Genomic DNA, 24,592 nt, shown 5'->3' with positions numbered 1-24,592 from the left:
AGAAAAAAATTGATCCTCTCCCCGATCTATGACTGTGTCTCTCTTCAGTGTGCAAGTTCATAAAAAAACCCCAAGGTGAATCGTATGTGAATGACTTATATCCATCCTCTCTACCCCCTCTACCCTGTTTTTCAGGTGTCTGTAAAAAATTACCTGGGCAACCTCTTATACCACCCCAAAGTGCTGCTGTCAGAGTTTCAACAGATGAATAATCCACATTTTCAAACAGCAATGAAGTATCTCTTCAGCAGCAAGCAGGAGCATTTGGTAAATCGGTTTTGGTTAAAGCATGCTGCAAACTGGAGCAGTCTTGGCCTAGATTCTCTTTTACATATGCTGGTGCCATCACCGGGTGCAGAAGAGAGGTGCTCCCCTTGTGACCCTACATGTCAGAGATAGAGGTCCCAGCTCCCTCCTCTGCCCCTCCAGCAGAGAGCAGAGCCTCATCATGGAAGGAGGAGGGCTTTGACCAGCCAGAGGGAGGTCTGAAAAGGAGTAGGTGGCAGCAGAGCTGAAGGCAGGGAGGCAGAACAGTCTTGCGACTGAGATGCAGGCACAGCCTTTGGATGTGGGATCAGGTGTATCTGCCCAGAGGGAGTGCAGGTGTGCACCTGGAATAGACCCATAGGGCGAGAGAGTCCTGTGAATGAGCTCACTCCACAGGCCTTTAAAAGCTTGGCTGGAGGGGGCGTGTCAACTGTTGGGACATCTTTGTAGCTTCCATTCAGTTATGAACCTCCTGGCTTGCTCATATACCTCAGAATCTTGACTTCTGGACCTTGTGCTTGCTTCTCAACCTGTGCCATTATTAGCCTGATCTCTTCCTTACTTGCAAGTCAGTGCTGATGTCATTGTGGTTTTTTGGCGGCAGCCTCATCATTACCAGCACACCAGTGCAAGTAGATAAATAGGTACCGCTGTGGCGGGAAGGTAAACGGCATTTTCGTGCGCTCTGGTTTCCGTCACGGTTTTCCATTGTGCCAGAAGCTGTTTAGTCATGCTGGCCACATGACCTGGAAAGCTTTCTGTGGACAAATGCCAGCTCCCTCGGCCTGAAAGTTAGCTGAGCACCACAACCCCAGAGTTGTCTTTGACTGGGCTTAACCGTCTAGGGGTCCTTCCCCTTTTTACCCATCTAAAGAGGTGTGTGTGGCAAAAGATCTTGACTAGCTGGAGCACCTGCAATGGTTTGTTGCATGACCACGTCCTATGACTAATAGCCATTGATACAGCTGCATTCTTTGATTTCAGGAGTTGGGAAATATTGTTATTGATCTGGCCGGCATAAGAGAGAGGATTTTCCAAAGTCCAGGAGGAAACAGGACATTGTTCCTTGTTACTCTGGAAAGGTGCTTCCTGATGCTGAACGCTGTGGAATGTGTGGACATATTAAGCCAGGTCCTTCAGGCATCATCTATGACCTACCTACAACGCCACACCATAGCAAGGCTCCCAAACGATCTGCAAGAAGATGCTTTTCGAAACCTGTAAGTTACTTTTACAGCTGTAAATAATTCAAGGCAACAAGTGGTTTTATTTTATAACATCAGTATAGAAATAACCTATATGAATAGCAAGTTATATGAATATGAATGCTTATGAATACCAACATCAGTATAGAAATAACCTATATGAATAGCAAGTCAACCAAAGCAAACCCTCAGTCCTATAAAAATGTGCTGGGTGATTTAATTCACAAATATAGAATCTTTGGACTACGGGTGAGAGCAGGGTGGGGAGGGAGGGAGAATTTTGGCTGACAGGCTAATGAAAGGAAAGTCAGTCAAATCCATCCATCGTGTGCTGCTTTTCTCTTTCAGATCAACTGTGTTCAGAGACCTGTATGACAGAACAGGAGCAAATGCACAAAAGGCTCTATACGACTGGATGACACAAATCCTACAAAAATCCTATAATACCAGTGGTAGGTTGAATACCAGCAACCAACAGGTGCCATATACATTCCTAAAGGCAGTGGTTCCCAAGTGGTGGTCGGAGGACCACAGGGGTTTTGTGTGACCCACCTAGGCAGTCCGTGGCACCATTCACATAACTAAAACTACCAGAGAGATATAAACATTTTCAAAAGTAGGGGGTCCATGGCTTGACTCTTGAAAAACAGGGGGTCCACAGTAAACTAATTGGGAACTAGGGAACTACTGCTTTAAGGGCTTACCAATGTGGCTCCCATATGCCCCAATGTACTCACCTGTTCCTCATATGGTGCTTACAAAAATCACAGGAAATCCCCCTTCAAAAATTTATAATGCACAGGTGACGGCTGCTGAGTTTCTGATTGCATTGGCCCTGCCTCTTCTGCATTGACACCCCCCACCCTGCTTAAACATGCTAAAATTTCTTTGGATGTCAAGTTTGGCCACCCTCCCACTCTCTCTCTCTGAGGAAAGGAGGGATGAAAAGAGCTTCTTGCCATGAGTGAATGTGGTATATTGGAACTGATGTGGGTGCCTTTTCCCCATCTGAAATATACTCTGAGTCCTGCAGTGATTTCATGCTCTTTTCTGCAGCTTGTTAAACGGTGATTGAATTTCCCCCCCAAACCTCAGTCTTTTATGTACATTATTTACACAATGAGTCCCGTCTGATTGGCTGATTGTGCTTCCCTCCTGGAGCCTGATTGGTCTTCTCCTGCAGGTCAATCAGTTGTTGCATTTTATGATCCTACCAGCCTAATAGGCTGATTAACTTCCTCCTGGAGCCTGATTGGTCTTCTCTTGCAAGCCAATCAGTTGTTGCATCCTAGGATCCTACCTGCCTATTGTTCCAGGATCCAAGCTTAGTACATAACACCGTCAATGGGGATTGACTAGAGGGCATTTTGTCTCTCTCTCTCTCTGCTCTTTTAGATACAGCAGCCATTTTGTCCCCTGAACCTGAAGACTTCACCCTTGCCTCTCACTCTCTAGGGTTTAGCTGTCTCCCATTCAGCCATCAATAGGGTTGCTGGGTCAGGAGCACCCCAGACCCTGAGATTTCAGAGCCCAAACCTGAAACCTAGGAGCAGCCTCTGGGGATGCCACAGTGGATAGCCCCCAGTGATGTCACGGGGAGCAGGCAGTTCCTGGTGATGTCATTAAGCATGACACCCTAAGCATCAACCACAGTCTCTGAGAGCATGTCAGTTACCGTAGATAAGTCTATGCAATAATTTTCAGCCAGCTTCTTGCAAGCTGCATGCACAGTCTTCTTAATCATTCTTTTTAAAGGCACTATTGCCCACTTGGCGATTCAAGCCCTCCCTCTGCCATCAAGCAGGTGGGGGGGGGAGTAGGCAAATCTGGAGAATTCAGGTCAGCCCTGGCAACCCTAGCAATCAACTGCACTCCACGCACTCCACGCACCCTGCTCCAGGCTTCATTGGATGTAGTGCATACCTTCTACATTTCTCAGATGAAAATAGGGACGTCCTATTCCAATAGGGACGTGGGCGGCGCTGTGGGTAAAACCTCAGCGCCTAGGACTTGCTGATCGCATGGTCGGCGGTTTGAATCCTCGCGGCGGGGTGCGCTCCCGTCGTTCGGTCCCAGCGCCTGCCAACCTAGCAGTTTGAAAGCACCCTCGGGTGCAAGTAGATAAATAGGGACCGCTTACCAGCGGGAAGGTAAACGGCGTTCCGTGTGCTGCGCTGGCTCGCCAGATGCAGCTTGTCACACTGGCCACGTGACCCGGAAGTGTCTGCGGACAGCGCTGGCTCCCGGCCTCTTAAGTGAGATGAGCGCACAACCCTAGAGTCTGGCAAGACTGGCCCGTACGGGCAGGGGTACCTTTACCTTTATTCCATTATTATTATTATTATTATTATTATTATTATTATTATTATATTTTATTTATACCCCACCCATCTGACTGAGTTGCCCCAGCCACTCTGGGCAGCTTCCCACATATATAAAAATATTAAAGGTAAAGGTACCCCTGACAGTTAGGTCCAGTTGCGGATGACTCTGGGGTTGCGGCGCTCATAGAATCATAGAATCATAGAGTTGGAAGAGACCACAAGGGCCATCGAGTCCAACCCCCTGCCATGCAGGAAACAACATCAGAGCACTCCTGACATATGGTTGTCAAGCCTCTGCTTAAAGACCTCCAAAGAAGGAGACTCCACCACACTCCTTGGCAGCAAATTCCACTGTCGAACAGCTCTTACTGTCAGGAAGTTCTTCCTAATGTTTAGGTGGAATCTTCTTTCTTGTAGTTTGGATCCATTGCTCCGTGTCCGCTTCTCTGGAGCAGCAGAAAACAACCTTTCTCCCTCCTCTATGTGACATCCTTTTATATATTTGAACATGGCTATCATATCACCCCTTAACCTCCTCTTCTCCAGGCTAAACATGCCCAGCTCCCTTAGCCGTTCCTCATAAGGCATTGTTTCCAGGCCTTTGACCATTTTGGTTGCCCTCCTCTGGACACGTTCCAGTTTGTCAGTGTCCTTCTTGAACTGTGGTGCCCTGAACTGGACACAGTACTCCAGGTGAGGTCTGACCAGAGCAGAATACAGTGGCACTATTACTTCCCTTGATCTAGATGCTATACTCCTATTGATGCAGCCCAGAATTGCATTGGCTTTTTTAGCTGCCGCGTCACACTGTTGGCTCATGTCAAGTTTGTGGTCAACCAAGACTCCTAGATCCTTTTCACATGTACTGCTCTCAAGCCAGGTCATCTTGCTCTATAGGCCGAGGGAGCCAGCGTTTTCCACAGACAGCTTCTGGGTCATGTGGCCAGCATGACTAAGCCGCTTCTGGTGAATCAGAGCAGTGCACGGAAACACCGTTTACCTTCCTGCTGGAGCGGTACCTATTTATCTACTTGCACTTTGACGTGCTTTCGAACTGCTAGGTGGGCAGGAGCAGGGACTGAGCAACGGGAGCTCACCCCGTCGTGGGGATCTGGTAGTGGGTTTCCCTTTGGTGTGTGTGGCCAAATGATGGCAAATGGACCTCCCTCCGCTCAAAATCCTTACTCTGACCTCTGCATGCCTCTCCTCTTTCAGAGACAAATCCTCTTATTTATCTTTCTGGGGGAATAACCGTGTCTTTGACGCCATGGTTTATTGTAGGCAATTGTCTAAGAATTACAATGAGGTAGAAGATAATCTGTTATTGGGAGATATGTTTCCCAATGGACATATGGATTCTGGACACTGTTTCCTGGGACGGATCGATACAGCAGTCTACACAGCATATCTAGATCAATGCTAGGAGCTATGGCAGGAAGAACTGCACATGAATCCAGCAGAGGGCTCCAGAGCAAAAGCTATAGATCACTGCTGGTTGAAATCTGCCCTTGGAATCAATCACCCTGCCTCCAAAGAAATGAGTAGATCTGCTCAGTTGGATTATTGTAATCCTGTGGGACTGCCTTTGAAGGAAGTTCAAAATGCAGCTGCCCGAGTTTTGACTTTAGGTTGCGTATTCTGTATATTAATAGTGAACTAATTATCTAAGGGTTGTTCCTTACATTGCCAAAATGATACCATCCCCATCAGTGCCAGGTTTAAAGGTAAAGGTAAAGGGACCCCTGACCATTAGGTCCAGTCGTGGCCGACTCTGGGGTTGCAGCGCTCATCTCGCTTTATTGGCCGAGGGAGCCGGCGTACAGCTTCCGGGTCATGTGGCCAGCATGACTAAGCCGCTTCTGGCAAACCAGAGCAGCGCACGGAAACGCCGTTTACCTTCCCGCCGGAGTGGTACCTATTTATCTACTTGCACTTTGACATGCTTTCGAACTGCTAGGTTGGCAGGAGCAGGGAACGAGCAATGGGAGCTCACCGTATAAGCTAAACAAGCTGTAGTTTAGGGCCCCACTCTCTTGGGGCCCCCCCAAAAAAAATTAAAGGGAAAAAACCCTGGATGTACATTTCCAAAATATAAGATAAAAAACAAATAAAATAAAACCTACATACAGCAGCAGTGTTTTGTGTTGTGTAGGCTCCTATGATGTAAGTAATGGGCCCCAATCATTTTAAATTAGAGCTTAATAATTATTTCACTATTAATATACTTCTTCTTAATTGTATTTCAGTTCAACAATTACTTTGATAAAATGCATATTTTGTTATGTGCAAATGGCTTTAGATACCTATTAGGTCCATAAATTACCATATAGCATATATTCAACACGAAAAACAGTGGCAATTTGTTGTTGACAAAGGACAGCTGGACATATAAAGGGCTCCACTACCTTCAGTAGCTTAGGGCCTCATCAAACCTAATTCCGGCCCTGATCCCCTTGCACAAGAGTGTCTGGCGGGTATCAGCAGGCTTGTTGTGAGAGTGGGGACCCCAAGGTTTGCAAAAGTACAATAATTTTTCTCCCCCAACAAATCAGAGGGAAACTGAATAGGTCATGCACAGGAGTTGCAGAATGTTTACTGACAGCTGGCCAGAAAACCGGGAGGAGAGGCCACTGAAAATGGCATGGCTGGCTGGCTAGAGCCCTAAATAGAAGCACTTTTCACTGTAACATTTTTTGCAAGGCCAACTTGTTTGTTTATAATAGTAGTGATGCTCACTGGTCTATGAGCATTTTTCTTTTGTGGTGTCCCCAGAACCGGAGAATTCTACTTCGTGGGTCAGTGCAGACAACCTGTGGATTCTAGGAAGATATATGGTTCACCTCCCACTGGAAGAAATCACAAAAATTAACCCTAATGAAGTAAGTAATGATGAAGTACTCACCTGAATTTTGGTTTTGGAATATATAAGGCTGGGTTGGTGTCATTCTTATGGCTCCAAGTACTGCTCTGGATTTCAATCACAGTACCAGTTTGAGTTCTGAGTACACACACACACACACACACACACAGAGAGAGAGAGAGAGAGGAGAGAGAGAGAGAGAGAGAGAGAGAGAGAGAGAGAGAGAGAGAGAAATATAGATATATCACTCATGAAAGAAAGCAAGATTCTAGCAGTAATCAAATCCACAGTACTGTAATGATCTCTCCTTTTTAAAAAAACAGTTCCTGAAGCTATAATAGGTCAAAACTGGCTCTCACACACTTTTATTGTTTAATAAAACAAACATTGAACAAAAGTAAGATCTCCGTAGGAAAACAAAATATAAATGTAGATATTTTATTTTTATTATTAAAAACAGTGTTCTGTTTAGAACACATAAGTTGTTAAATCCAATTAGCCAAGGCAACAGGTCTTATCAAGAGCATTCTAAAATGCAAGACTCTTCTTTGCTGGGCAGAGATTGAGGGAAATGGGAGCAGTGGAGGGGATGTAGATAGGTATCATATGGAATATGAACATTTAGTGTATACTGCTGAGTTCAGTCCTGATAACACACCTTTAATCTCTCTTCTAATTAGATGAGATTGTTCATCAGTTATGACAATGCAACAAAACAGCTTGATACCGTATATGATATCACACCGGATCTTTCGCTGGCTTTCTTGGAAAGAATAAATGCATCAGGATTTGATATGAGAAACACCTCAACTCTCTATAGGCAAGTCATATTTTTCAAGGTTGTATTTTTTGCAAGCTGAGCATGGTGGTGAGGAGGAGAGAGATGAGGCTAAGTGTTTCAAGGATTGTTATCAAGTCATGCAAAAACTGTTCTCTTCTGGACGCCGCAGTGTTATATGATGGGTCCTCTTATTTTTATTTTATTTCATAAAATCTATACACTGCTTGACAACAGCAGCAACCTCAACGTATTTTACAAAAAGATAAAACAAGAAAAAATGCATCAGTACTTTCAAACATACAAAAGTTAAAATATTAAGAATATAATCACCTTAACTTTCTAAGCACCTGGGTAGGCTCATCTAAAGAAGAATTTGTTTTTAGCAAGTGCCGAAAAGAGTACAGTGAAGGCACCTGGTTGATATCAATAGGGATTTTCAAGTGTAGGTGCTGCCACACTAAATCATTGAGTTCTTACAAATGTGGAATGGGTATTATGTGGTATCTGTAGTGGTGCCGATTCTGCTGCTCAAAGAGATCAAGTGGCCGCATGTGGGGTAAGGTAATTTCATAGGTAAACTGGTCCTAAGTTGTCAAGGGATTTGTATACTAATGTGGGAGAGCATTCAGCCAGCCAGTTCTCCCCTGTTATATGTTCTGAAGTGGTACAGTCCCAGAAGGGCTGTGTCATGTGATTTTTCTGGACATGTTTCTGGTACTGTTATATCGGGCAACCAATCAAAGCAAATTATTTTGAATCAAATTACAATAATTTGCTTTGATTGGTTGCCCAATATTACAGTACCACTTATATACAGTGCGTTTAGAGTATGGAAGGCACGTTGTGTGTATTATACTGTCTTATGAGCCTTAAAGGTAAAGGTAAAGGTACCCCTGACCATTAGGTCCAGTCGTAGACAACTCTGGGTTTGCGGCGCTCATCTCCCTCTATAGGCCAAGGGAGCCGGCGTTTGTCCACAGACAGTTTCCGGGTCATGTGGCCAGCATGACTAAGCCGCTTCTGGTGAACCAGAGCAGTGCACGGAAACGCCATTTACCTTCCCGCTGGAGCGGTACCTATTTATCTACTTGCACGTTGATGTGCTTTCAAACTGCTAGGTTGGCAGGAGCAGGGACTGAGCAACGGGAGCTCATCCCATTGTGGGGATTCGAATCGCCGACCTTCAGATTGGCAAACCCGAGGCTCAGTGGTTTAAACCACAGTGTCACCTGCTGTTGTATGAGCCTTACAACATCTCTAAAAGAGAGGGCAGGATTATTAACCCCCTTTTACAGAAGTCAAACCAGGGACGTTCTGGTTTATAACTCAGTCTCTTAACTACTACACTATGCTACCCAGCTGCACTGTAGTGATGGGCATTCAGTAGGGGAAGGCTGCCAATTCACTTCCACATTTTTTTCATGCAGGTTAGGCTTGCTGGTTTGTTTTTACAATAGCCTGGAACAGATGGATGCCAATGTGGCCCGGGTACTGCTTCATCAAATGATTAAATGTAACCAGCTGAGGGGTTTCCAGGCTGATGTTCAGAAGGTGGGTATAGACTTTATTCTTGCTAGAATGAAGGACTTTGGAAGTGACAGAAATTTGAGTTTAGTGTCATGTCATGATGGCCAGCCTGCTGTCATTTGGTTCTGTAAAAGACTATCCATTCGGGCACCTGATAATTTTGGCGGCACTGGGTTCCGAATAACATGGAGTACTATGCCCAGACGTGATAGTTGCTGGCAAGCCAATAATCCACCCAACAAACTGCCTAGGTTGTTACATCTCTTTCCAACTCCCTCTGGGATTTAGAATAGTATATCCTTGGATATTGTCACAGATCTTCCCCTGCCAGGTGGTCGTGGTGGACTTGTTTGTAAAAATGGCCCATTTCATATCTTGCATCCTGTCCACCAAGTAAATAGCTCACTTGTTTATCAAGCATGTCTTCCACCTACATGGGCCGTCAGAAAGTATTATGTCTGATTGAGGTTCCCAGTTTACTACATGGTTCTGGCACAGCTGCTTCCATTCTACTGGATGTAGATCTTCTGCTCTCCATAGCATATCACCAACAAACCAATGGCCAGACCAAATTTACCAACACTACTCTGGAGCAATATCTCTGCTGCTCCATTAATTACTAGCAGGACAACTGGGTAGATCTATTCTCACTTGTGTAGTTTGACTACAATAACTCCCAGCAGTCTTCCACACAGCCAGCATACATTTATTTATTTATTTATTTATTTATTTAGTGAACTACAACTGCTATGGTTCAATGTGGTGTGCAACCCAGGCCTTTATGTATTTACACGTGGTGAGAATGTCTGTTTAGAAAATATTGCTATTGATCAGAGAAACAAAGGAAAGTTAGCCTCAGAAAGCATACATGTTTTAGCGTCTGATCAGTTTCTCATCAGTCCTTTAACACACTTTTAAAAAACCTGTTTCAGCTCAAATCCCAACTTCTTGACATTGCCATGCAAAACCAGACGTTGAACGACACTCTTGGGTCACTCTCGGACGCAGTTGTGGGACTAACTATCAGCCAGTTGGAGTCTCTCTCACCTGAGGCTGTGCACAATGCTATTCCAACCTTAAACCAAGTCTCTGGATGGGCCAAAAGCCAGATCATGATTTTATCCAGCAAATACCTGATGTATGAAAAGGTACTTTGTGGGATGTTGTTGTAAAATGAATCTAAAATGAACTATTCATAACTGCTCTGCATTGTACCCAGGCAATGCCAAGTAAAAGACTGCTAGTACAATATAAAGTGCAAGTGGCTCAAAAGCCTTCTGCCCATGGTGTGAAAAAACAAGCTTGGAGATTTTACATATAACCTATGCATTCTGTCCAAATGCGGTCTTCAACTCTGTTAATCAGCTGCTGTTCAATTCTTTTGCTCTTCATGCAGGCTTTGTCGTTTCATAATACAAGTCAAATGGGTGCTTTGGCGACTGGGATCAGCACCCAGGCATTCCGCAACATGAGTCCCAAAGAACTCTCTCAGGTTGTCAGAGGCGCACTGGCGCAACGTGCATCAGATTTGTCACCAGCACAGCACCAAGGGATCCTCCGGAAGGTATTTGCAGATCTTTGTGTGGGAGGAGTAGAGTTGGGGGAGAAATCCAGTTCACTTGACATTTTGCACGTGGGTTTGCACTTTCCAAAACGATACACCATGGGTAGGCAAACTAAGGCCCGGGGGCCGGATGCGGCCCAATCGCCTTCTAAATCCGGCCTGCGGACGGTCCAGGAATCCGTGGACTGGAACACCCATTGGCCTGATTCATCAAGACTCTTCTTAGCAGTGCCTCTTGTGCTTCTTCTGTAGATGATCGAATCCACAGAGCTGATATCAGTGATTGCCGATATGCAGGGGGCCTTTTTTAAAGAGGTGTCACTTGTTACTTTGTGGATGGAGGAAGGACTGAACTCTTCACTGGTGAAAGACAAAGAATTAAGGCCAAGTCAGGTAACTAACAACACAAATGTCTCTCAGGTATTCCCAGGGCCGGATTTAGGTTTGATAACTCCCTAATCTACTGAAGGTAGCCCTTTATATGTCCAGCTGTCCTTTGTCAACAACAAATTGCCGCTGTTTTTGTATGTTAAATATATGCTATATGGCAGGAATAGGCAAACTCCTGCCCTCCAGATGTTTGGGACTACAATTCCCACCATCCCTGACCATTGGTCCTGTTAGCTAGGGATGATGGGAATTGTAGTCCCAAACATCTGGAGGGTCAGAGTTTGCCTACGCCTGATATATGGTAATCTATGGGCCTAATAGGTATCTAAAGCCATTTGTACATGTTGTCATGCAACCAGTCCATGCAGAATGTAGGCACCCTATATATAGAAATGAGCAAACCTGTGATATTTTAGGCAGCAGGCTAGCAGGCTTACATCATAGGAGCCTACACAACACAATACACTGTTGCTGTATGTAGGTTTTATTTTATTTGTTTTTTATCTTATTTTTTGGAAATGTACATCCAGGTTTTTTCCCTTTAATTTTTTTGGGGGCCCTAAGCTATAGCTTGTTTAGCTTATACGTAAATCCGGCACTGGGTATTCCTAAGTACAGACCAGGTATGCAGAAAAATCCCAAAGCAGCCTGGCAAAAACCTGCAAGCTTCTGGGAGGTACTGAATGTCACAATGTCAACTAAGTGTAGCAAGGGAAGGAAACTGAAGTTGGGAGAGGAGACTGAAGTGATGAAAAGGAGCATTCCTTTAGGGACTGGGGATGTCCTGTGCAGTTTTGTTGCAGATCCCATGTGTGTGTGCAGCTAATTTGATTTCAGTACTTTCATTTCAATTTATAATTTCATTTCAGGCCTTGTTTCTGTATGAATTGTTGTCAAAGAAAACCCCTCCTCCCGACCTCTTAAGGTATGAGTGCAAATTTCACACTGATCCTTACCTTTCCATCCTTATGGTGCCACAATTGCAAGTATTATTTTCTTGCTCTTTTGAGGTTCAGATGCCTGAAATTTCTATAGGCAGAGCATCACCATGGAAGTAACAGCACGCAGGAAGCAATTTTCCCTTTGTTCGTCCCACACCATTCAAGTGCATTTAACTGTTAATTTCCAAACCACAAAAAATCCAATTTTTAAAAAGTGGATTTGTTGAGCTGGGCAACTGAGCACTTTAATGTATTTTAATCAGTGCTTTTTTTCTGGGCGTACGCAGGAGTATGCATACCCCTAAATATTTTGTGAATCTAAGTTTGGCCTCACTGAGCAGCAGTATTTCAATATGATTAGGAAAATGAGAGTTCCCTGTCAGGGAACTGACATCGGAGCGAGAGGCGGAGGCAAGGCTCCCAAGCGATGCTGGAGAAGGGCCCAGCAGGGAGAGAGGCAACTCATCGGCTGGGGAAGGAAATCAACGTAACACCAGGTGTTATGTACTGAGTTGAATAGGATCCAAACTGCAGCAGTCTGATTGGTCCTAGAACAATAGGATCCAAAAGGCAGCAGTCTGATTGGTCCAAGAACAATGCAGCAGTATGATTGGTTGGAAGGAACCACCCAATCATGCTCCAGATAGAAGTGAATCCACAACCTGATTGGCTTACAGTAGAATTCCGGAATTAGCCAATCATGTGCAGCCCATTGTGTAAATAATGTATATAAAGCAGATGCTTTGAGGGGACTTTCATTCATTCCTCCTCACCACTATGAGCTGAATAAAGAGCACGAAATCACTTTGCGACTCTGAGTATATTTCACCAGGGATAAAGGGGGGCAGATGGGGGAATCGGCGAGGGGGCTCCAGGACTCCTCGCCGGAGACCAGCGGGGAGAGCACGGGTCCTCCGCTACCCACACCCACCCTGCGCAGAAGACTTCCGCGCAGGGAAAGTAGGCGTAGACTTGGCGTCAAATAACTTCTTTGCTGGAAGAAGTTCAAGAAACGCCCACTGACGGATTCTGCTAGCGACTGAACAGCCACAAAGTGAATGGCTGTCCAGACAGAAAAGGTTTAACCAGGCAACCTAGCCTAGAGTGGCGGTAACTTACGCACAAGCAACCCCTAAAACCATTACATTCCTCTAAACATTTTTTTTTTAGAAAAAAGCACTAATTTTAATTACCCAACCTAAATTTACACTATGTACTTTAGTTCCACCTACAAAATAAAGATGGTCTGGATACACTTCTCAGCACACTTCCTGAACGTTATGGGACTTACATATGAGTAGACATACATAGAATTGCACTGTAAAAGGTGCCAAGTCATGTTTGGTCATATAATTACTTAACTATCTATGCTTTCTTCAAATCAGCATCAGCCAATTGGTCAAAGGAGTAACATGCAGTCAGCTTGAGAGTATGAGCACAGTCTCTTTTTTAAACACATTCAAAGTTTTTGAAAAGAATCTTCATCTGCTATCGCCATATCAGGTAAAATGTGAAAGCACCGTAATGATTATTCTGTGTTCAACAGAAGCTAGCGCCAGGGTGGGTGGGTCTATTTCAGGCCAACACCACCTTCTAAAGCTTTTACCATAATTCTGTTACATTTCTGCATTACTCTGAGATATTTTTTTTTAATGCCCTCAAAATATTGTTTATATGTTTGCCTTCTTTCAAAATATATTTGAATATGGAATTCAAATAGAATTTGAAAGAAGTACGCAATTTGGTGTGTTTAAACGGACAAGAATCATGTTGCAACAATAGAAGGAATGCAAAAATCTGGTGGATAGCCAAATTTGGGTTTTGCATACTAGTCTAATTGTGCTTCCAGGTGCGACTTAATTTGCAAGTGAGTTGTTGAGAAATTGCAGACTGGTCATTGGCCAGTTTGTATATGGATGTGTGACTTTGACTGGTATGTTATGTGGATGTGGTGTCATGTTATATTATGGGGATCTGGTGTTATGACCCACATCTTCATAGCAGCACATCTACACATTTGTGGATGTTGTGTTATGTGCTGCTATGTTATGTGGATGTCATTAAGTGCTGTTATGTTATGTTGCATGAAGGTGTGGTATGGATAGGTACGTCTGGATATTGTCTGGAAGTTATGAGCAACTAACCTATCGAGGATTATAGCTGCTGCTGCTGCTTTTTCCATTGCTCCTCAACAATCACATATAGCTAAAAATGATTTAAGGATGTCTTTTTTGCAGATCAATTGTCTGGCTTGGAAATTTTGGATACTCGCCAATGCATCTGTGCCTCCCTATCTCTTATCAGTGCTTCCGTAAGTTCTCTCTCTTACACATCTATTTTAATAAAAAGCAAAGGTACCCTTGTTGGTCCATTAAAAAGCAAAAACACGAGGTTGTTGTAGGGGATTGAATGAGGTGCAGGAGAGCCATGTATGCCACTTTGAGATTCTAGGGGGGAAAGTTGGGATATAAATGGACCACAAGCTTAACATGAGTCAACGGTGTGATGCAACAGCAAAAAAAAAAGCTAACACTATTCTAGGCTACATCAATAGAAGTATAGTGTCCAGATCAAGGGAGGTAATAGTACCACTCTATTCTGCCTTGGTCAGACCACACCTGGAGTCCTGTGTCCAGTTCTGGTTGCCACAATTTAAGAAAGATGTTGACAAGCTGGAAGGTGTGCAGAGGGTCTGGAAACTAAGCCTTATGAGGAATACTTGAAGGAGCTGAGTATGTTTAGCCTGGAAAAGAGGAGACTGAGAGGAGATATGATAGCCATCTTCAAATATCTTAAGGGTTGTCATATGGAAGAGGGAGCGTGCTTGTTTTCTCCTGCTCTTGAGGGTAGTACTCAAGGCAACTGCTTCAAGTTAAAGACAGGAGATTCTGACTAAACATTCGGAAAAACTTTCTGACAGTAAGAGCTCTTTGGCAGTGGAACAGACTCCCACGAGAGGTGGTGGACTCTCCTTCCTTGGGGGTTTTTAAGCAGAGGTGGATGGTCATCTGCCATGGATGCTTTAGCTAACATTCCTGCCTTGCAGGGGGTTGGACTAGGTTACCTTTGGGGGTCCCTTCCAACTCTACAGTTCTGTGATTCTATGAAATGCAATAAATGAATGAATGATAAATAGTTCCAAGATGGCAATGGCAGACTGAAAAAAAAATACCTCTCAGATGCTATAGATTTCAGGTTACACTCATAGGATTCCGGGATAAAGAAGAAATGGCTGCTCCACATCTATAAGAGAGTGTAAGCTTTGCTTGTCACTCAGATCTGTCCCACACATTAAAGAAACACAAAGGCTCCTGGATAGACAGAGAACAGAAGTAAAGATTTCTGCCTTCTGCTGTGAAGCTACAATCCTATATATCTATGTACACACCAGGGTAGGGGGAACCAGTTGTCCTCCATGTGTTGCTGGACTCCATCTCCCATCATGCCCAGTCAGCATCACCAATGGCTAGGATTGATGGGAGATGCAGTCCAACAACATCTGGCGGAACCAGACGTTCTTCATCTCTGGGCTATAAGAACCCAATGTATGTCATACAGTGCCCTTCAAGGGAAAAGTGGGATACACTGATAAATGAATTTTAGTATGCAGTGCTCTAAAGATCCTAGTTTCTTCTTCCCCAAAACCAACATTTTAAATCTTTCCTCTAGCGCTGAGTATCTGGAATCCATTTCAGGACCTCTCTGTGCCCCTTTTGTGACCAGCCTGGGGAAGCTTGAACTTGACCGTCTTGTTTCAAATAGGCAGAAGAAACAAGCAATTCTGCAAAAAGTGCAAGACTGCCTGGTAAGAATATGACACTATTTTGTTTCGTAGAAATGTGTATGTCCCACTTTGGGGTCCGCACAGGCTCTCCAAGTCTTTTATGGGCAACCCCATACAAAACAACAATTTAAAAAACATAATATAGTGGTACCTCAGGTTACATATACTTCAGGTTACATACGCTTCAGGTTACAGACTCCGCTAACCCAGAAATAGTGCTTCAGGTTAAGAACTTTGCTTCAGGATGAGAACAGAAATCGTGCTCCGGCAGCGCGGCAGCAGCAGGAGGCCCCGTTACCTAAAGTGGTGCTTCAGGTTAAGAACAGTTTCAGGTTAAGTACGGACCTCCGGAACAAATTAAGTACTTAACCCGAGGTACCACTGTATACAAAACAACCCAGACTAGCTCATTGAAGCAGCAGCAAGCCAAACAACAAAGAAAACCAGGAATGAAACTGGGGAAAAGGAACTCAACATAATCCCCAGAGGAAATAAACCCTTAGGTTTTCTTAACTGTTTTTAATGGTTGTTTTCTCTATGTTTTTAGCGGTTCTGCAGAATTCATTCCATCTTGTAGCTTGATCACAATCGCACACACCCACCCAAGCACTGGCTTCTTTATTTCAGAACGGCTCAGCCATCGATGAATATGACATTGACTTGCTTGGAAATCTCATTTGCCATCTACCCCCGGAGTTTATTTGTGAGGGAATCTCGCAGGAAGCGATGGCAACAGCCCTTCACCAGTTTGGACTATGCCATCATCTCAGCGATGATCAGAAGACAGAAATCAAGCGCAGACTTATTGAATTACACGGGTAAGAGAATAATCTGGGAGGGTTTTGCTCTGAATCTTCGTGTAAAGGTAAAGGGACCCCTGATCATTAGGTCCAGTTGTGACCGACTCTGGGGTTGCGGCGCTCATCTTGCTTTATTGGCCGAGGGAGCCAGCATACAGCTTCCGGGTCATGTGGCCAGCATGACTAAGCCGCTTCTGGCGAACCAGAGCAGCGCACAGAAACGCTGTTTACCTTCCCGCCGGAGCGGTACCTATTTATCTACTTGCACTTTGACGTGCTTTCGAACTGCTAGGTTGGCAGGAGCAGGGACCGAGCAACAGGAGCTCACCCCATCGCGGGGATTCAAACCGTCAACCTTTCTGATCGGCAAGTCCTAGGCTCTGTGGTTTAACTCACAGTGCCACCCGCGTCCCGAATCTTTGTGTAGCAGCATATAAATCAGTCTGACACTTTAAAAAAATTAATTCTGTTGTATTCATTTAACAACACACAGTATATAACCATTAATGACAAAGGGCTTTCACCTTAAAGTTGACCATTTTCTTCAATCAGGACACAGGAGAATCTCACAGTTTACAGTAGAGGCATGCAGGGAAGTGGTGTCCATAGAACACATGTCTAAGTAATAATTTTAAAAGATCTTATGTAAAGAAAGCAACAAAAGGGCATTTTTGCATAGCTATTGGCTGTGTTCCAGCATATGGATTTTATTGGTACATTTGCTACATCATTTATTTCGGCATTGTGGCACGCTCTGAGATTTCTTTGTTCACATCATATTCCAAAATGTATTTGCAAGTTCCCCAAGAAACTGGACAGCTGAAACCACGCAGGACGTTGGATCATTCGTAGCCCTTTTGCCAAAAGCTGAATTAAACATCCTCGTGGAAAAGGTACTGTCAGAATTCTTGCTGGGGTGTGTGTGGAGTGCTTCTGTTCTCAATTTCAGCTAGCCAGTGATGACCTTTTCCAGGATATGCCATTCCATTCCCCCTCCCCTCTACTTTTCATCCCCTTCCCCAACAGGCAGTATTCTATAGCCACTGAGCAAGTTCTGTCCTCACTGGGCTGTTTGAGTCCCACTCCCCGTACTTCTGAAAACCTTGAGGTTTCACCCAAGGCTGCTACTTCCTTTGACAACACTTTGCCACACACTTGTGTTTCAATTGTGCCATTTTGGCTTCCGAAGGACCCACACTCAGATGAGTTCACTTAATACTATATATAGAGTCCTTGCAAGATGCAACATTTGCCTTGAAAATAAAAAATACTTGCCTTTTTATTGTAATAAAATGATACATAGTGCAGAGGGAGTGGATAGAGGTAGTTCTCTCTCTCTCTCTCTCTCTCTCTTGAACTGCATTAGAACTTGTGGGGGATTACCTAACAAAATGAAATGAGTGGGCAATAGATTTGGGATTGACAGTAAGAAGTTGCTGCTTCCCATAGCACATCATTTATTTGTGGAATTCACTGAATTTGGATGTAGCGATGGCGGCTGACTTAGATGGTTTTAAAAGCGGGTCAGACAAATTCATGGCTATTGATCATGACAAGCTGGACCTGCAACAAAATGTTGCAGCGTATTGCTATCTAGGGTGGCCTAATGCAAAAGAAGACAGGGCTCCTTCACCTTTTATAGTTGGCAGAATATGTTGTATCAGCCAGTGCACCTTGCATGATAATAATAACCATCTTTAGTTTGTCCCTCCCTCTCCGTAAAGTTTCCTGATATCATCTCGGAAATAGCATCAAAGATGACTGGGCCAGTTCTGCCAACTGAGGAGCTGCTCTTGGCTCAGTTTGAATCTATCCACAACTCCAGCATCCCAGGGACAACACCTGATTTGACTTCTGGTAGGTAGAATGCACTGCTGGCTTTGTATAGCTGAAAAAAATGCTGCTGAGTTTGGCTTCTTTTGTCTATTGTCCCAAATGAATATTTATACAGTGGTACCTTGGTTCTCAAACTTAATCCATTCCGGAAGTCCATTCCAAAACCAAAGCGTTCCAAAACCAAGGCACACTTTCCCATAGAAAGTAATGCAAAAAAACCCCTAAAACAGCAATTTAACATGGATTTTACTATCTAATAAGACCATTGATCCATAAAATGAAAGCAACAAACAATGTACTGCAGTCACACAATCAACCAATCGGTAGCTGAACTGGGTGCCACACAGTCACAAAAACAAAAAAAAAGAGCCACAAAAACAAAAACGCAAAATAAATAGCAAGAACAGACAGACCTCAGCGTAACATTCAAAACAGAAGTGTGGCACTCAGAACAGAAGCGTAACAATCAAAATGGAGCACGTTCAGCTTCCGAAAAAAGTTCACAAACTGGAATACTTACTTCCGGGTTTGCAGTGTTTGGGTTCCAAGTTGTTTGAGTACCAAGGCATTTGAGAACCACTGTACTAGGTTTCATAAAGAAAAACAGAAAGCAAGGAGAAGTGGCTTGCCAGGTGGGGTGAAGCTGCAATATTGGCCTCCCAGCAGGTGGGGCGCTGTTGCTTACTGAGAGGGGTGAGACAGCAGACAGGTCAGTGAGAAACCAACACTGACAAATTTGTCCATCCTTTTCTCTTCATGCGTATTGTTTACATCAAAGAGAGAGGATGTGGAGTAAACGCCCTTTTGCTTCTAAAAATGTGAAGCAATTCCAGTTTGACAGATGATGAATGGATTTTTGCTGGTACAACATCAGATTTACTGTTTGTTTATTATTGACCCTCCCTCCATTGGCCCAGCAGACACAATCTTGTTAGAATGTTTTGCTGGCTTCTGTAGTTCTGTTTGATTGAAGCAAATCCTTCCTTTCGCTTCCGTTCCAAGTACAAATCTCTTTGGTACATCCTCGCTGTAATTTGCTTAGTGGGGGAAAACTCGGCTCCTTATCAGCATCTGTGATGTTCTACTTTATTACAGGAGATAGCCCAATGCAGAGTTGCTTTCTTTTTTAGTTAAAATTGCAAAGCCACACTTTGCAGCTCAGACAGACGTTAACTGATTTTTATTTATTTATTTTTAAAGATGTTGGCTGATGCATCCCAGTAAGTGCTAGTGCTTGGAAGCTTTTTAAGCTCAAGGGCCACATTCCCTTAAGGGCAAGCTTATGGGGGCCATATGCGAGTGGTAGGTGAGACCAGAGGCAAAAGCGAGCGGAGAAAGGAATGCAAATTTTACTTTTTTACAGTAGCCCAGTTTTTACACACACACACACACACACACACACACACACACACACACACACACTTCTTTATCTTCCATGCAGGCAAGCATTATCAGAGTGTAAGGACACGTTTCCAGCCAGGCATAAATGTTGAAGTACATTACAAAGCTGGACCACTGAAGGGTGTGGCTTGGAGAGAGGGTGTATTGCAGTTATTAATATTGCGCTTTTGGAAGTATTAGGATAAATGAAAACTGATTCTCCTTGAAATAAAAATTGTCCAGTCTAAAAAATATGGTTCAAAAGCTTTACTAACGGAACTTGTTCCAAAACAGACACTCAAAATGACGTTACATCCAAATAGTTGCATCATATCATGTGCTTGTCCAAGCACAGGTACAGCGTCTTAGAAATATGAAATTACTTCATCCAGAACTGCAAAACCAAAGCTCTGTCCCTCTGCACACAGCCTGCATTCCAGCCTGAGGCTGTGTTCCTGGAGAGGGAGTCATTAGCACACCATCCTCCTCGGTTGCTTTCACAGGGAGAACACAGTCTGACTTTAGATCAGATGAGAAAGATATTCAGTTGCAAATCTCCATTTTGTGTGAGTTGAACACTTCATGACAGAGGAGCAGAGATAGGTACATTCTTAGTTACCGGTAATTATCAGTTGTAAGGGTCTCTGCTGCCCTTGCTTAGCTTCAATCACTCGTGCCGCCTTGCCCCTGTGGTTGAGGGGGCCGGAGTTGAGCCGCATCAGCATGCCATGTGTGCACCCCCCCAAGCATGCACGCATGACATCAGCACGCCCTGCAGTGCACTCACATACCCCATGGCGTGCTGATGTCCCTTGCACATGACACAGTGTCACTTGTGCACAACCACCGCAGACCTTTGAGGGGGCCCAGCCCCTTATTGAAATTTTTCAGGGGGGCTGGCCCCCTAGCTCCCCTCCTTCTTGGCACGCCTGGCTTCAATTGACTTTTACAATGTTACACCTTGTGCAATACACATACAAAGTTATTTTCCATTTCAATGTACAATTATACTTAATGGTGTGGCCTGGGGAGAGTCCCAAGGGCCAGGTAGGGAAGCCTGGAGGGCCAAATTTCCCCCTAGGCCAGAGGTCTCCCATTCCTGGCCTAAGCCATCTCAGCCTAACTTATTCAATGTAGGCAATAGTTGAAATCCAAATGCGCTTGGGATATCCAAGGCAAAAACTCTCGCACATGGAGCCCTGTAACAGGAAGTTTAAGGTGATGAGCCCCTCTCTCCCCCTAGAGAAATAGACGCGTCAAATGAAACATCTGCACTGTGGTAGTAACCTGCCTTGTAATGGAATTTGTTGCTTTCCCCCACCACCTGCCCAACATGGCAGTAATCTTGCAAAAGATTAGCATTACGATCTAATTACCGCTTAGCATTACAGTCAATGAGTTTGTGTCGGTGATTAACCTCTCTGCAAATATATCTTCTTCGGTACCAGATTGCGCAGACGTCATGGCACCTTCCTCAGAGGAGATTATGAAATTATCAGGAGCCAACATGTTCTGGTCAGCTGAAGAGCTGGCCTGCATGGATCCGGGCACTTTCGCCAAGACTGTGGAATACCTTGGCTCTGTGGTCCGTTTCGATACTTCTCAGCTTGCTGCGCTGAAAGAGAAAACTAAGGAGGTAGCTATGAAGAGTTGTTTTTTTTACCAAACTTCCTTAGATGTGCATTTACTTGAGCTTGAGGGTGGTTAGTGGGGTCGAGTGATTCCCGCTTTGAGCTGCAGATGTATCATAAAATACTGTTACATAAAATACCCCCAATCTCTGCTGAGCAGCAGCAAGATTCCACGGGGCTTCCTGGCGCTAACCCAGGGTTGTGTTTCCGTTGGAGAAATCGAGGCACACCAGAATCTAGTGTCTTTAGGAAATAGGATTTATTGGGCACATATTTACGCCTAAAGCTTTCAATGGAGGGATGGTGCAATGGCGCATCGGCCCTCTCTCTCCCTAGCACTGCTGCGCTAGGCCTCTGTTTCCCTTTCTCTTAGGTGAAATCCCCAGGGGAGAATGAATCACGAGTGACAGTGGGTTTTACTTTTGGGAAAACAGGTTGTAAACAAACTTTGTTATAACAGATGTAAGCAAGGAGTTTTGGTTCTTCTTCTTCCACAGAAATGGAACAAGCAGTGCTGTTGCTTTTTATTAAAATGTATACTGTCCCAAGTTATAGGCTGTATGCTGTTCAGGCTTAAGGTTGCTTTCTTTTACACATCTTCCATAGATCAGACTTCTCCACACGCCCTTCAGGAACTTAGGTTTTTAACTGGGCTGTTTCCCTTACAGACCCCCAAATCCTCCTTGGCCTCGGAATCACTACTGCCCTTTCCTGTCAGAGTATTCCCTCTGAGGATCCTTTTTCCTGTGAACATGGTGTAGGACTGTGTCTTGTCTATTTTTAACAGTGTTCTGGAGATTCAGAACCTTAGAGCATATACTGAGAGTTCTCGGCTCTCCTCAGCTCTACCACCTGTCAGAACAACAAACCCTCCTGACAGAATCCCCCTCACAGACCCCATGAATCTCTCCCACAGTCTCTCACTCCCCTCCAAGATTCATGGGGTCCATAGCAGCAGCCAGCCATCGCTCCCAGTCTCTCAGTACAGCCTCCTCCAGCCAGTGCCAAGATGGTTTTGCCTCCTTCCTCCTCCTTCTTCCCAGAACACTTTTAAATTTCAAAAAGGACAAATTTTCCTGTGACATCACATCCCTCCATCACCTTGGCAGCCTCCCAAACCTCCTGTCTCTGTCCACTCCTCGGAACAGGTGGGGAATGATAGCTATTGCCCTTAATGGCTCCGCATTGATCCTTAATTGTTCTGAAGTTAGCTAGCGTGGCATAGAATTTCTTGTCAGTCCCAGTTCTGCTGCTTGTATTGTCCCTTCATATCCCAAATATTATCTGAATACTACCGTTTATTCATTTCTGCCATTTCCTAACAGACTCTGGTATCCTAGATCTATGACAATAGGTTGAATGTCGGCTTAAGGCCAAACGAGGGCTGGATCTACACCCAGGGGGGAAAGCACACTATAAATAAGTCATAAATTAAATCGTTATAACAAAAGAAAAAGAAAAACTCTATGTAAAATCGCATAGACAAAGTTTTGTGCTCTACAGCACCATCTGGTGTTGCATGTTTACAACACAGTTATAGTGTAACATGAATAATGTAGCTGAGTCCTAGATGGGGAAGGGCTGTAGCTCAGTGGTAGAATATCTGCCTTGCATGCAGGTCACAAGTTCAATCCCCGGCATCTCCAACAGTTTTTAAAATATTTGTGATTTGTCTCAGAACAGATTACACTCCCATGTGAATTTGGAGTTGCATGTATAGGAGAAATTTGCACTAAAATGCTGGTGACTTTTCATGAGGATTTTAAAAAATCACAAATTAACATGGAAATGTGGAGAGCTGGATTTAAGATTGGAAAGATGAGAAACAGAGAGAAACTAACACTGACATATTTGCCCATCTCTAACTGGCAGCGTGAAGGTCCTAGATGGGGTGTCCTAATCTTCCTCCTCTGAGGAAACCACAGATTCCCAGGGCTGCACAGTGCTTACAATCTGACAGTTTTTGCTCCCACCCCAATGAAAGAAAAGAAAAAAAGCCGCAATTTACATGCGGGGAGGAACGCTGCAACCATAGAACAAGCCAAAGCCACTTCAATCTTAACAGCAAGATTGATCCGATGATTTGCTGTCATGAGTCAAAAGCTGCTTGCTGAGTTTTTTTTTGAAAAAAAATCCTTAGAGGGAGATCTCTCCAGCCCATAGAAATTACCATCAAGATTAGCATGCGCCAGCTGTGCTCAGCTGGAAGATACGTGCTTACTTCTGTAATGTACTAAACCATGCATAATCCTTCAGGCAGCAGGTATTTTTAGCAAAACTATATTGTTAAGCTCAAACCAAAAGACAGCCATAGCTCTGAAATAATTTTTGCAGGAGAACTTATTTTGTTTTGTGTTTTTAATATTATTATTATAGTTTTTTAAAATATATATAATACAAAAACAATTATACACACACACCTCCCCAAATATCAAATAAAAGGGGCATGTGTGCATAATTGACATGTTAAATTCTTAGCAGTTTTCATCAGATAGTTCAAAAGATGTAGATTTCTTGTTATATTCTTAGAATAAATTCCATTCATGTTCCATATGTCAACCCAGCAAATAGGAGTAACCGTTGTTTTTATTTTATTTTATTTTATTTTTATAAAAACGAATGTTACTTGCTTTACCCCTTATGTGTGGCTGTGATCTTTGTTTACTTTATGCCGTATTATTGATTTTAAATGATAATTTGTTTTTAAAAAGTTATCTTTTAAAAAAGTGAGGTGTCACACCTTCTTCCCTGGGAGAATTCCTGGCTAACCCCAATATATTGTTGTTGTTGTTTTAAAGTCTTGGGGGCCCCTGACAAGCTGGAAGAGCTACCACATAGTTTCCCTTGGGCACATTGCTGCAGTGCTAAATGAGACTGAAATTGGAATGCTGGATTTGGGTTCTATTGATACCGTTGTGGCACTCAGCCAGCAAACAGAATGGAGCCCTACGCAGGTGAGTGCGTCCAATTGGTGAATCCACTGTAGGGTGGTTGCCATCAGTGCTGGATTTACGTGTAAGCTAAACAAGCTATAGCAGAGGTCAGCAAACTTTTTCAGCAGGGGGCCAGTCCACTGTTCCTCAGACCTTCTGGGGGGCCGGACTATATTTTGAAGGGGGAAAAGTATGAACGAATTCCTATGCCCCACAAATAACCCAGAGATGCGTTTTAAATAAAAGCACACATTCTACTCTTGTAAAAACACCAGGCAGGCCCCACAAATAACCCAGAGGTGCATTTTAAATAAAAGCATATATTCTACTCTTGTAAAAACACCAGGCAGGCCCCACAAATAACCCAGA

The 24,592-nt window shown here is 43.9% G+C and overlaps 2 protein-coding genes and 1 long non-coding RNA gene across 3 annotated transcripts in view; 1 reads left to right on the top strand and 2 right to left on the bottom strand.

Annotated features, from left to right (window-relative positions):
• Positions 1 to 6,717, bottom strand: part of IGSF6 (immunoglobulin superfamily member 6) — a 32,721-nt gene extending 26,004 nt beyond the window's left edge. Inside the window, exon 1 of the mRNA XM_083585909.1 lies at positions 6,699 to 6,717. The gene's annotated coding sequence lies outside the window, so the exon portion shown is untranslated. The remainder of the gene's footprint in view (positions 1 to 6,698) is intronic.
• LOC310749313 overlaps positions 1 to 24,592 on the bottom strand; it is a 174,098-nt gene that overhangs the window by 77,487 nt on the left and 72,019 nt on the right. The window lies entirely within an intron of this gene.
• OTOA (otoancorin) overlaps positions 1 to 24,592 on the top strand; it is a 43,366-nt gene that overhangs the window by 3,141 nt on the left and 15,633 nt on the right. Inside the window, exons 6-23 of the mRNA XM_083585973.1 lie at positions 136 to 267; positions 1,252 to 1,487; positions 1,821 to 1,924; positions 6,569 to 6,675; positions 7,337 to 7,476; positions 8,865 to 8,988; positions 9,897 to 10,112; positions 10,361 to 10,528; positions 10,781 to 10,921; positions 11,788 to 11,843; positions 13,245 to 13,362; positions 14,097 to 14,170; positions 15,529 to 15,664; positions 16,271 to 16,461; positions 17,243 to 17,336; positions 18,168 to 18,300; positions 21,108 to 21,295; positions 24,089 to 24,244. Of these exons, the coding sequence (XP_083442099.1) occupies positions 136 to 267; positions 1,252 to 1,487; positions 1,821 to 1,924; positions 6,569 to 6,675; positions 7,337 to 7,476; positions 8,865 to 8,988; positions 9,897 to 10,112; positions 10,361 to 10,528; positions 10,781 to 10,921; positions 11,788 to 11,843; positions 13,245 to 13,362; positions 14,097 to 14,170; positions 15,529 to 15,664; positions 16,271 to 16,461; positions 17,243 to 17,336; positions 18,168 to 18,300; positions 21,108 to 21,295; positions 24,089 to 24,244 (2,514 nt within the window). The remainder of the gene's footprint in view (positions 1 to 135; positions 268 to 1,251; positions 1,488 to 1,820; positions 1,925 to 6,568; positions 6,676 to 7,336; positions 7,477 to 8,864; positions 8,989 to 9,896; positions 10,113 to 10,360; positions 10,529 to 10,780; positions 10,922 to 11,787; positions 11,844 to 13,244; positions 13,363 to 14,096; positions 14,171 to 15,528; positions 15,665 to 16,270; positions 16,462 to 17,242; positions 17,337 to 18,167; positions 18,301 to 21,107; positions 21,296 to 24,088; positions 24,245 to 24,592) is intronic.

The sequence above is a fragment of the Podarcis filfolensis genome (genome assembly GCF_964270895.1).
Source record: "Podarcis filfolensis genome assembly, chromosome: 14".
In the NCBI taxonomy this organism is placed as follows: Eukaryota; Metazoa; Chordata; class Lepidosauria; order Squamata; family Lacertidae; genus Podarcis; species Podarcis filfolensis.
This window is presented reverse-complemented; position numbering and strand designations above follow the sequence as displayed.